The sequence below is a fragment of the Xyrauchen texanus genome, chromosome 3 (assembly GCF_025860055.1).
Source record: "Xyrauchen texanus isolate HMW12.3.18 chromosome 3, RBS_HiC_50CHRs, whole genome shotgun sequence".
In the NCBI taxonomy this organism is placed as follows: Eukaryota; Metazoa; Chordata; class Actinopteri; order Cypriniformes; family Catostomidae; genus Xyrauchen; species Xyrauchen texanus.
The window spans coordinates 59,740,053-59,752,501 of NC_068278.1; the positions used below are offsets into that span (position 1 = coordinate 59,740,053).

Consider the following 12,449-nt stretch of genomic DNA (forward strand, 5'->3'; position numbering starts at 1 on the left):
CTTTAAAAAATCTGTTCATTTTTCGTGCATAAGCGCGCTGATAAACATGATGTCCACATACGTGTACACTAGCACTATATTTCCTCAAAAGTAGAAAAACATGATATTTTAAATAACTTTCAACTCATTTTTCAACACATCTGTGAGACATTTCACTTCATTTTAATATTAATTTTGTTATATTTTATTGTTATCACTGTACAATATGATTCTATACATTAACATTAATAAATGCATTCCTATATTTACTATCTGTGCATCATCACATTAAGAATTAATGGATGCATCCAAAAGCTGATAAATGTGTCTTTCAGAGGCTTTATATGGAGTTAAGATGAAAATAAGTTTCAAACTGTTCTGAGACCAGTGCAGACAGACAGCACACTGGAGGTTAAGTCATGCACTAAATAGGGAGCAAGGGAGCATCCTATAGCTCTCCTATAACTGTTCTGAGACCAGTGCAGACAGACAGCACACTGGAGGTTAAGTCATGCACTAAATAGGGAGCAAGGGAGCATCCTATAGCTCTCCTATAACTGTTCTGAGACCAGTGCAGACAGACAGCACACTGGAGGTTAAGTCATGCACTAAATAGGGAGCAAGGGAGCATCCTATAGCTCTCCTATAACTGTTCTGAGACCAGTGCAGACAGACAGCACACTGGAGGTTAAGTCATGCACTAAATAGGGAGCAAGGGAGCATCCTATAGCTCTCCTATAACTGTTCTGAGACCAGTGCAGACAGACAGCACACTGGAGGTTAAGTCATGCACTAAATAGGGAGCAAGGGAGCATCCTATAGCTCTCCTATATCTGTTGTGAGACCAGTGCAGACAGACAGCACACTGGAGGTTAAGTCATGCACTAAATAGGGAGCAAGGGAGCATCCTATAGCTCTCCTATAACTGTTCTGAGACCAGTGCAGACAGACAGCACACTGGAGGTTAAGTCATGCACTAAATAGGGAGCAAGGGAGCATCCTATAGATCTCCTATAACTGTTCTGAGACCAGTGCAGACAGACAGCACACTGGAGGTTAAGTCATGCACTAAATAGGGAGCAAGGGAGCATCCTATAGCTCTCCTATAACTGTTCTGAGACCAGTGCAGACAGACAGCACACTGGAGGTTAAGTCATGCACTAAATAGGGAGCAAGGGAGCATCCTATAGCTCTCCTATATCTGTTGTGAGACCAGTGCAGACAGACAGCACACTGGAGGTTAAGTCATGCACTAAATAGGGAGCAAGGGAGCATCCTATAGCTCTCCTATAACTGTTCTGAGACCAGTGCAGACAGACAGCACACTGGAGGTTAAGTCATGCACTAAATAGGGAGCAAGGGAGCATCCTATATCTCTCCTATAACTGTTCTGAGACCAGTGCAGACAGACAGCACACTTGAGGTTAAGTCATGCACTAAATAGAGAGCAAGGGAGCATCCTATAGCTCTCCTTTAACTGTTCTGAGACCAGTGCAGACAGACAGCACACTGGATGTTAAGTCATGCACTAAATAGGGAGCGAGGGAGCATCCTATAGCTCTCCTATAACTGTTCTGAGATCAGTGCAGACAGACAGACAAATAATAATGATAAAAATACAACAGTAATATATCTCAATCGTGTAACTTTTAACTTTTAACTCCTCACACTTTTATTTTGACATGCTGATGTCTCCAGGACGTCCTGTATGTGTGTGTTTGTGGGCTAGTTCACAGTCATTTAATTCACTTCTTTTTCAGATTCAGGTCAAATGCTCCTCCGGTGCCGTTCTAAATGCATATTATCCAGGTATCGGATCGCTCCATCCCTAATTTACTCACCCTCATATTTTATAAAACTTATATGTCTGTCTTTCTTCAGTGGAACTTAAAAGGAGGTGCTAGACAGAATGTTAGTCTCAGTCACCATTCACTTTCATTGCATCTGTTTTCCATATAGTGGAAGTGAATGGTGACTGAGACTTTAATGCTGCTTAACATCATTTGTGTTACATTGAAGAAAGTCATACAGGTTTGGAACAGTAAACGATGAGCGAATTGTCATTTTGGGGTGAACTGTTCCTTTAAATATTATTTATGTTACGTGCAGAACAAAAATATGATGAAAATCCTAAAGATGGACAGAAGAGTTCGGACGGGCGCAGTCACAGATCGTGTTAAACGAGGTCAGACAGACGACAGGACACTTTACACACGAGATCATACGTGCCTGATGCCGTGAATGTTCTTGATGGCGTAACTGATCTCCTTACGCAGCTCCTTCTCATTAAACTCCATCTGAACAGACAGAAAATACCAGAACGTTACAGAACACACTCCAGGATCACACCAAACCTGTCAAGAACATGTCCGGCTCATGTTTCACACCAAAATCAAATTAAAGAATGAATGTGTGTGTGTGTGTGTGTGTGTGTGTGTGTGTGTGTGTATGTGTGTGTGTGTGTGTATGTCGGTGTGTGTATGTGTGTGTGTGTGTGAGTGTGTGTGTGTATATATATGTGTGTGTGTGCATGGGTGTGACTGTGTGTGTGTGTGTGTGTGTTTGTGAGTGTGTGTGTGTGTGTGTGTGTATATATGTGTGTGTGTGCATGGGTGTGACTGTGTGTGTGTGTGTGTGAGTGTGTTTGAGTCAGTCCCCATGAGGAAAACAGCTTATAAATCATACTAAATTATGTTTTTTGAAAATGTAAAAATGCAGAAAGTTTTCTGTGAGGGTTAGGTTTAGGGGTAGGGTTAGGTTTAGGGGATAGAATATAAAGTTTGTACAGTATAAAAACCATTATGTCTATGGAAAGTCCCCATAAAACATGGAAACACAACATGAGTGTGTGTGTGTGTGTGTGTGTATCTGTGTGTGTGTGTGTGTGTGTGTGTGTGTGTGTGTGTGTGTGTGTGTGTGTAGTGTGTGTGTGTGTGTGTGTGTGTGTGTGTGTGTGTGTGTGTGTGTGTGTGTGTGTGTGTGTGTGTGTGAGTGTGTGTGTGTGTGTGTGTGTGTGTGCACCCTCACACACCTTCACCAGCTCGAATGGGAATCGTTCATGGAAGATGCGGTTGATTCTGGCTCCTCCTGACAGTTCATACGTGTCGATCTGATCTCCAGAACCTTCGATCCGCTTGTCAAAGTCCACAGAGAACTGCTGCACCATCCTGAACACAACAACAGTAACATAAACATTCAATATCTGCATTATTGACACAATTACAATGAGGATCTCGTTTTGAAACTTGACTCAGAATGTGAATCTGAATCTTTAATCTGAAGTTGACGGGTGGGCAACGTGAATTTGTGTGACTGACTGCAGAAGGGCTTTGGTCTTCCGGGACGGATCGTCTGGACGGAAGTTCTTGTATTCCTCCACTTCCTTCTCGATGGACAGCAGCTGATTCTGCAGTTTAGCTCGCAGACCGGGCAGCGTGTCGCGGATGTGATTGGTCAGTTGCTGAGGACGTGGGGCGACAGAGAGACAGAGAGAGATCAAGAGTTGGTATGTCTGTGTAAATTATGTTTCTGGCTGAACAAATATTTGAGTTGCTCTATACATCATCTCACCTGGTTGAGGACTTTCTGCAGGTACGGTGTTCCCATGCGATCGGCCAGGTGTCTGTAACTGGGATGAGACAAGAAGAACTTCCTCTCTGCCGCCATCGCAGCGTTAATATCTTTCTTCCCATCGATATCTTTCTGACTGCGGTTCACCACACCAATGTAACCTGCAGTCATTTACACACCACACAATTTAAGGCATTTGTGATTTCTTTCCTACGAGTATACCAACACCATTTTTTTGGTCCTTTGAACAGACAGAAAGGTAAAAATAAAACACTCTCAAGCGTTTGAAAGCACGGATCCTTCTAAAGCACACTTGTGGTTTTGCAGAACGCAGCACAGGAAGGGTAAAGACGCACTTGATGGGGAAACCTGACGTGTGGACGAGAACCCGAGTGGAAAAATGGTTCATCAGCCCTCGGGACCCTGGAGTTTCCCATAAATATACTTTACTACTGAGTGAAGAAATGTTTTTTCCACACGTGTCTATGAAATCAAGATATTGTTTTGTTTTTTCTCTGGTTCTCGCTCTTTTTTTCCCCTTACCCACTGCAATGGTTTTCCACTAGAGGGAAACAGAGAGAGATATTGGCACATACTACCATCCCAGATATGATATCCTCAAACATCCTTTCCAACTGTTTTTTTTTATCTGTCAAATACAATCAATAAATCAGCCACAATGCAGAAAAAACTGTCAGAAATTACACGGTGAGACTCTAAAACATCCTCAAAGTAACACACACACACACACACACACACACACACACACACACACACACACACTCTACCCTACCTAACAACCGGCCAATTTGGTTGCTAAGGAGACGTAGCGCATGTGGAGGCTTCATGCTATTCTCCGCAGCATCCGCGTGCAACTCACCACACGCCCCACCGAGAGCGAGAACCACATTATAGTGACCACGAGGAGGTTACCCCATGTGACTCTACCCTCCCTAGCAACCGGGCCAATTTGGTTGCTAAGGAGACCTGACTGGTGTCACTCACGACCCTGGATTCACGCCTGGATTCAAACTCACGACTCCAGCGGTGATAGGGGAGTGAAAGATGACAGAATTCAGTGTATGAGTTGAATATAACGCCGATCGCACCTCTCCGCAGCGGCAGTAGTTTGTTTTCCAGGATGTCGCGAGCATCAGTTCCTTCATCCATCAGATCCAGCTTTGTGATCACACCGATAGTACGCTGACCTACACGCACACACAAACACATATGAACACACATGAGTGTCTGATAACAGGACGGTCACTGAGATAAAATACATCATATAGAGCGCAACAATCTGATTACATCATTGATTGGACGTCATTGTTCAGTGCACCTTTAAGATCAAACGAAGCAAATATTTATGACACACCCTGAGGGTCGACCTCTTTGGCGATCTTCAGCGCATCAGAGTTGGCGAGATCAGAGTTCGCGGGCGACACGGCGAGCAGCAGACAGTTATCTTTAGTCACAAACTGCATGAGCATATCTCTGATCTGATGCTCGATGTCGGCGGGCTGGTCGCCCACGGGAACTTTAGTCATTCCCGGCAGATCCACCAAAGTCAGATTCAACACTGCCGGAGGAAAACAAACATACGAAAAGTAAGTGTTTATTAACTGATAATAAGTTCAGTAGTTTCACTCGTGACTTGCGTGAATAAAAGTCATTGTTGTTGTAGCGCCTCTAGTGGCCATTTCACCAGGAAACTGACGCGATAGGTACAATGAGCCACATACAGATCATTTTAAACATTTGTGAACATATCACCAATAAAATTAAATATAAGAAATGCAGTGTCAGGCGTCACACATGATTCGTGATTTTATTAATGCTTATTAATCACCGTTTGGCGAGAAGACGCGCAGGTTGATTGGCACCGACGAGATGCCTTTGTTTTGCCCCGTCACACGGTCCGTCTCCGCCTCGATTTCCTGACGAACCTCATCGAAATCTGTGAACTTCTTTCCCTTACAGTGAAGAAACTCGGCATATTCTGACAGGAAACAGGGATAGACGTTACAACAAACAGCACCTTATAGACCACATAAACAGCATTATTTAGTCTGTGATTATCTTTCAATGGAGTCCACACACAAGATAATCAGATGTATAGATCATTAGATAATCCACATGAAGCACAATGTTACATATGACCACCAGGAGATGGCGCCAAATACATGACACAGACTCAATGATGACTCAAATGGCACAGAATGAAACTCACTCTGTGAAATCTCATGACTAAAATCATGTGTGCATGCTATGCAAACCTTTAGTCATTGTTGTGTTTGCATGTGTAATTAGTTCTTATGTACAATTATTATCTTTTATTTGTTTGGAGATGTTTTTGGACACTATGATTAATTATATTTGTAATGTTGTAACTTTTGATTGCTTTGTCGTATCAACACAACATTATCCTCAGATACAGAAGACATGATCGGGAACAAAACAAAATCAGTTTTTCAGAGCCATTTTAATAACACCCAGAGATATAAAATGACAAATCAGAAAAAGAAGGAAAAAATTACATTTTTGGCTCAAGTTTCTGTGTGATTTTTCAGCAGTTTCTAAGGCTGAGAGTCTCCGAATATATCATAATCTATATTTACATTTACATTTCTACATTTGGCAGATGCTTTTATCCAAAGGGACTTACAGAGCACTTATTACAGGGACAATCCCCCCGGAGCAACCTGGAGTTAAGTGTCTTACTCAAGGACACAATGGTGGTGACTGTGGGGATCTAACCAGCAACCTTCTGAGTACCAATGTATTATACAGTGCACTTATTACAGGGACAATCCCCCCGGAACAACCTGGAGTTAAGTGTCTTACTCAAGGACACAATGGTGGTGACTGTGGGGATCAAACCAGCAACCTTCTGAGTACCAATGTATTATACAGAGCACTTATTACAGGGACAATCCCCCCGGAGCAACCTGGAGTTAAGTGTCTTACTCAAGGACACAATGGTGGTGACTGTGGGGATCAAACCAGCAACCTTCTGAGTACCAATGTATTATACAGAGCACTTATTACTGGGACAATCCCCCCGGAGCAACCTGGAGTTAAGTGTCTTACTCAAGGACACAATGGTGGTGACTGTGGGGATCAAACCAGCAACCTTCTGAGTACCAATGTATTATACAGAGCACTTATTACAGGGACAATCCCCCCGGAGCAACCTGGAGTTAAGTGCCTTACTCAAGGACACAATGGTGGTGACTGTGGGGATCGAATCAGCAACCTTCTGAGTACCAATGTATTATACAGAGCACTTATTACTGGGACAATCCCCCCGGAGCAACCTGGAGTTAAGTGTCTTACTCAAGGACACAATGGTGGTGACTGTGGGGATCGAATCAGCAACCTCCTGATTACCATTTCTGTGCTTTAGCCCACTACGCCACCAACACTCATAAGCCTTTAATTTTGGGTACGCCACTGAAACAGGAAATCCTTAAAAACACATTCAGAAAAACTAAAAGCTCAAAATATGTGCTTTAAAACTATAGTTTTTTAAATATAGTTACAGCTGAAATGTCCGGCACTGGACGCGCCACTAGATGGCAGTGTTGAACATAGTCATTAAAAGCTAAAAATGAGTGCTGTCAGTCAATTACAAATTATAATCACAGATTTTGTAATCACAGATTTTGAAATATTTTTGGTATATTCCAAGTCTTCTGGAGTCAAATGATAGCCGTGTCTGAGACACTGTCACAGTCTCCCTTGTGTTTCCTAGGACTCTTATTTTGAAATGTTTCCACTGGACTACATTACCCAGTATGCACTGCCCTCATCACTGCCATCTGTTATTGTTCTCGCCTGTTTTCATACTGCCTAACTTCCTCAATAGTGATCATATGACTTCAGAAGACTTGAAATATAGTGCACAAGTCGTATGGAATAACTTTATTACATTTTAATGGTGCTTAAATGGTGTTTTTGTGCTTTTTGGAGCATGGCAGGCCCTAGTCACTGAATGATTCCAATGTAAGGAAAAGAGCAACGTGAACATTCTGCTAAACATCATCTTTTGTGTTTCACAGAAGAAACTCATACGGTTTGGAACAACATGAGGGTGAGTAAATGTTGACAGAATTTTCATTTGTTGGTGAACTATTCTGAACGTTTAACAAGCTAAATAATTGACTCTTATTTTGCTAATAAACAATCTGACATGTATGAAACACCTGATGACCGATGTCACCTGGCGACCGGCTCACCTGTGGGGGAGTTGATGAGCTGCAGGACCAGGGGACGACGGGTGACGATCCCAGATCCACGCGGCAGGAAGTCCCTGAGCAACACACACACACACACACACACACACACACACACACACACACACACACACACACACACAGTGAGAGATGATTAAACAGAGGAACTCAAGAATGTTAGAGACAGCACAAGACATGCATGACTGGATCAGTGCAACTCATTCTACTGCTGATTAAATATTAAATAAGCTCTTATTTTACCCTGTAGATTCAAAAGAACCGGTTCATAAGAGTCATTCGTTCAGGAATCGGACTACACTGGTCACTCTGTAGATTCAAAAGAACCGGTTCATAAGAGTCATTCGTTCAGGAATCGGACTACACTGGTCACTCTGTAGATTCAAAAGAACCGGTTCATAAGAGTCATTCGTTCAGGAATCGGACTACACTGGTCACGCTGTGTGTTTCAAGCTGTAGATTCAAAAGAACCGGTTCATAAGAGTCATTCATTCAGGAATCAGACTACACTGGTCACTCTGTGTGTTTCAAGCTATAGATTCAAAAGAACCGGTTCATAAGAGTTGTTCGTTCAGGAATCAGACTACACTGGTCACGCTGTGTGTTTGAAGCTGTAGATTCAAAAGAACCGGTTTCATAAGAGTCGTTCGTTCAGGAATCAGACTACACTGGTCACGCTGTGTGTTTGAAGCTGTAGATTCAAAAGAACCGGTTCATAAGAGTTGTTCGTTCAGGAATCAGACTACACTGGTCACTCTGTGTGTTTCAAGCTATAGATTCAAAAGAACCGGTTCATAAGAGTCATTCGTTCAGGAATCGGACTACACTGATCACACTGTAATCTGTGATCCCAAAAATATTTTGAAACCTCACAAAAATCTTGAACTGACCCCAGATGGCCCAAGAGACCTCACAACAATACATCAAAACATCCTAACCGCTCACAAACCTCATCAGGGATGACTCGAGTTTGGTAAATCAGACAGAACAACATTAGGACTATAATTATAATTAGGACTGTTGAAAAGTAAACATGTTGTATTCAATCAAAGTAACAGTCTAGTTTCACTCAGTAAAATGCAAATCATCCTCCAGGATCTTCACTGTCACTGTGAGATGATCTGGACAGATGGCTTTAACTGCAGGGTCCCTTTATAGACATAACCAAGGGTGTATATTTGGACTGAACATTGGGGGGTTGCAGCATGATGCATTTACATGTTTCCATTGATCATGGTATAAACGTTGGGTTGTACTTGCTTGTTTTGGTTATTGGGGGGGGGTCTACACCCCTGTACATAACACGTGACATATGGAGTGAACATAAGGTTGAATCATTTTTGTATCTGGTGAAAGAAATACATAAATGAAGATGAAAGACAAAATATGAAATGTCCTGGATGAATATTCACTGAGTAATATATTATTTTGTACAGTGGGGTCAAAATGGCCATTTTCGCCTATGGTTTTGGAGCCAAACTACAGGTCTAAAAAATAACCTCAGAAAGGTGACAGCATCATTATTTAATTTTTCCACAGAGATTTGGAGATCTATTACTAAAATCAGTCGACTTCAGCACCTCTTGTCGCATTACATCCCAATGGCGAGAGTCCAAAAATGGGAAAAAACACTTTTCGTGTTCTTTTTCCAAAGTTGGTGTGCCTATAACTCCAGAAGTATTAAAGATATTTCAGTTTCCTTTTAGATTCTGGTTCAGCACAAACTGTTATTTTGGTGTCTTCATTTATAAGGCCCTATATGGGTCATTTCCAGAGTAATTGGGCTATCAATATGGCTTCATGTGCAAATTGTTGAATTTGACCCATTTTCAATGGTCAAAAACTAAATGTGGGTGACTTTGTATAAAGCTGCTACTTATTATATTTAAAGATAAATGTCTGAAGAACAAGCTGAAAGATTTGCAAGGTCCACTTATGTTTTAGGTCAATGCAATGGTTGATGTCATTCAAGAGCATGATAACAACGTTATTGTGGTCAACGTGCCTTGAGTTGTTCAGTTAAATGTGTACGTATTGCCCCGTGCTACCCCGTTCGCACCTGTAGACATTATACAAGATATACAAGATTAAGGTCAAAAGTAGGCTGCTGGTTGAACTGAGATGCACCTGACTGATCTCCGCCTGCTCGCTGGGGTTATCTTAAAATTGAGCTCGGGTGCATCCCAGTTCTCTGGATCATCCTTGAGTGGGGTCAACTCACAGATCTGCAGACGGCTAAAAAAAACTTTTGGGTGCATTGAAAGGTCCCAAGAGCACAGTGACCTCCATAATTCTTCAATGGAAGACGTTTGGGACAACCAGGACTCTTCCTGGATCTGGCCGCCTGGCCAAACTGAGCAATCGTGGGAGAAGGGCCTTGGTAAGGGAGGTGACCGTGAAGATGATGGTCACTCTGGTTGAGCTCCTGAGATCATGAGTGGAGACGGGAGAAACTTCCAGAAGGACGACCATCACTGCAACACTCCACCGATCTGGGCTTTATGGCAGAGTGTCCAGACGGACGCCTCTCCTCAGTGCAAGACACATAATAAAGCACCTAAAGGACGCTCAGACAGTAACAAACAAGATTGAACTCTTTGGCCTGAATGGCAAGCGTCATGTCTGGAGGAAACCAGGCAACGCTCATTACCTGTACGATACCATCCCAACGGTGAAGCATGGTGGTAGTCGCATCATGCTGTGTGCACACGTCAATAGAAAGATGTTTTCTTGACATTATCACAGTGCATTTCTTCATGAGATCCCCCATCTCATCCCTACTGCTCACAAACATACCATAATAACAACTGAACACCAACACAAACACCAGCACACAGTGTTTCACCAACACTTTCGCCTGCAGAGATTGAGGGAAACAAAGAGATATAACTGTCTTTCTCTCTGTCTTTCTCTCGCCCCATCCCCCAGTGTCTGCAGGCAGCTGGAATGATGGACAGGAAGATTAGACCCACCCACTCAATCTAATCCTAAAGCTCCGCCTCCTTCCCCACTGCATGCAGAGTCAGCGGCTCTTTCACACGCACACACACACACACACACTACATTCACACGTGACAACAAACAGAGAGAGAGAGAGAGAGAGAGATATTGCCAGAAGAAAAGAAACAGGCGGCAACCATGATTCATCAGGACAGACAAAACAGTCACAGAATACATTATGTGTGTGTAATGAGGAAAACAGACAGACAGACAGACAGACAGACAGACAGACAGTTAGATAGTGTGGCAATAAAAGTATGTGAACCCTTTGGATTTAGCTGGTTTTCTGCATTAATTGGTCATAAAATGTGATCTCATCTTAATCAAAGTCACAAGTATAGACAAACACAATGTGCTTAAACTAACAACACAACTGGCATCCATTTAATTAAATAAGATTGGAGGTGTTCAAGGAAACAAACTAGTTGAAATGAACGATTCACTTACAAGTAGCATCGGGAAATATGAGTCATTTTAGTGAATCGGTTCATTCGGACAGTTCAAGGAAACGAACCACTTGAAATGAACGATTCACTTACAAGTAGCATTGGGAAATATGAGTCATTTTAGTGAATCGGTTCATTCGGACAGTTCAAGGAAACGAACCACTTGAAATGAACGATTCACTTACAAGTACCATCGGGAAATCTGAGTCATTTTAGTGATTCGGTTCATTCGGACAGTTCAAGTAAATGAACCATTTCATACAAATGATTCACAGATTCACTTGAACCATAATAAAATACACATTTGTTGCTGTTTTTCACGATTTTTTAATTCATGTCCAATTTTTAATTTAGTATAAGATGCTTTTAGATGCATTTTGTGTACATTTATGTACGCTCTTTATGAGTTAAATTAAATGATTTATGGATTCAGTTTGTGTTATTTTTCTAATGTCGCCCCAATAAAGATCTTCGTTATTTTTTTGCAAATTAATGATCAACTGATTATCATTTCCAATCAAATATATTATTGAAAATTCTTCCTTAAACAGATTCCATGTAGTTAGCATCTTTTAGACAACAGCTTGCGGTGCATCTCACTACTATCCTGTTGAACTATGTTGCCTGTAGTTAACAGGTAGCTTCACCAACACTGGTTGAAATATGATGTATATCAGGACAGGTGATGCACCACGAGAATGGACGAATGAAACGGTGTGTTGTTGCCGAGCTTTAGATTAAAGCAGCACCAAGTGAGCGCATGAACCCAGGACCATCAGATTAGACATAATCTCGTTAAGCCCGGCACAGATTCACAACCACAAGACTACCAGCACCAGAGACATGTGACAATCAGACAATGGTGCATAACGGACTGTAGCAGAACAGCAACATAATACACCTCAGAACAATAAACATAAAATAAACATATTTTGAGAACTAGATCTTTGCCTGTGCCAACTCTCACCACAATAGCTCTCCTATAACTGTTCTGAGACCAGTGCAGACAGACAGCACACTGGAGGTTAAGTCATGCACTAAATAGGGAGCAAGGGAGCATCCTATATCTCTCCTATAACTGTTCTGAGACCAGTGCAGACAGACAGCACACTGGAGTTTAAGTCATGCACTAAATAGGGAGCAAGTGAGCATCCTATAGCTCTCCTATAACTGTTCTGAGACCAGTGCAGACAGACAGCAC

General features: G+C 42.1%; 1 protein-coding gene across 2 annotated transcripts in view; it reads right to left on the bottom strand.

Moving 5' to 3' along the window:
- Nucleotides 1–12,449, bottom strand: part of LOC127625690 (dynamin-1) — a 92,751-nt gene that overhangs the window by 68,952 nt on the left and 11,350 nt on the right. For both annotated transcript variants that reach the window (XM_052101028.1, XM_052101038.1), the window contains exons 2-9: nt 7,788–7,861; nt 5,399–5,548; nt 4,925–5,128; nt 4,659–4,757; nt 3,550–3,710; nt 3,297–3,439; nt 3,011–3,146; nt 2,209–2,276 (exon numbers count right to left, since the gene is read on the bottom strand). In XM_052101028.1, coding sequence (XP_051956988.1) covers nt 2,209–2,276; nt 3,011–3,146; nt 3,297–3,439; nt 3,550–3,710; nt 4,659–4,757; nt 4,925–5,128; nt 5,399–5,548; nt 7,788–7,861 — 1,035 coding nt within the window. The remainder of the gene's footprint in view (nt 1–2,208; nt 2,277–3,010; nt 3,147–3,296; nt 3,440–3,549; nt 3,711–4,658; nt 4,758–4,924; nt 5,129–5,398; nt 5,549–7,787; nt 7,862–12,449) is intronic.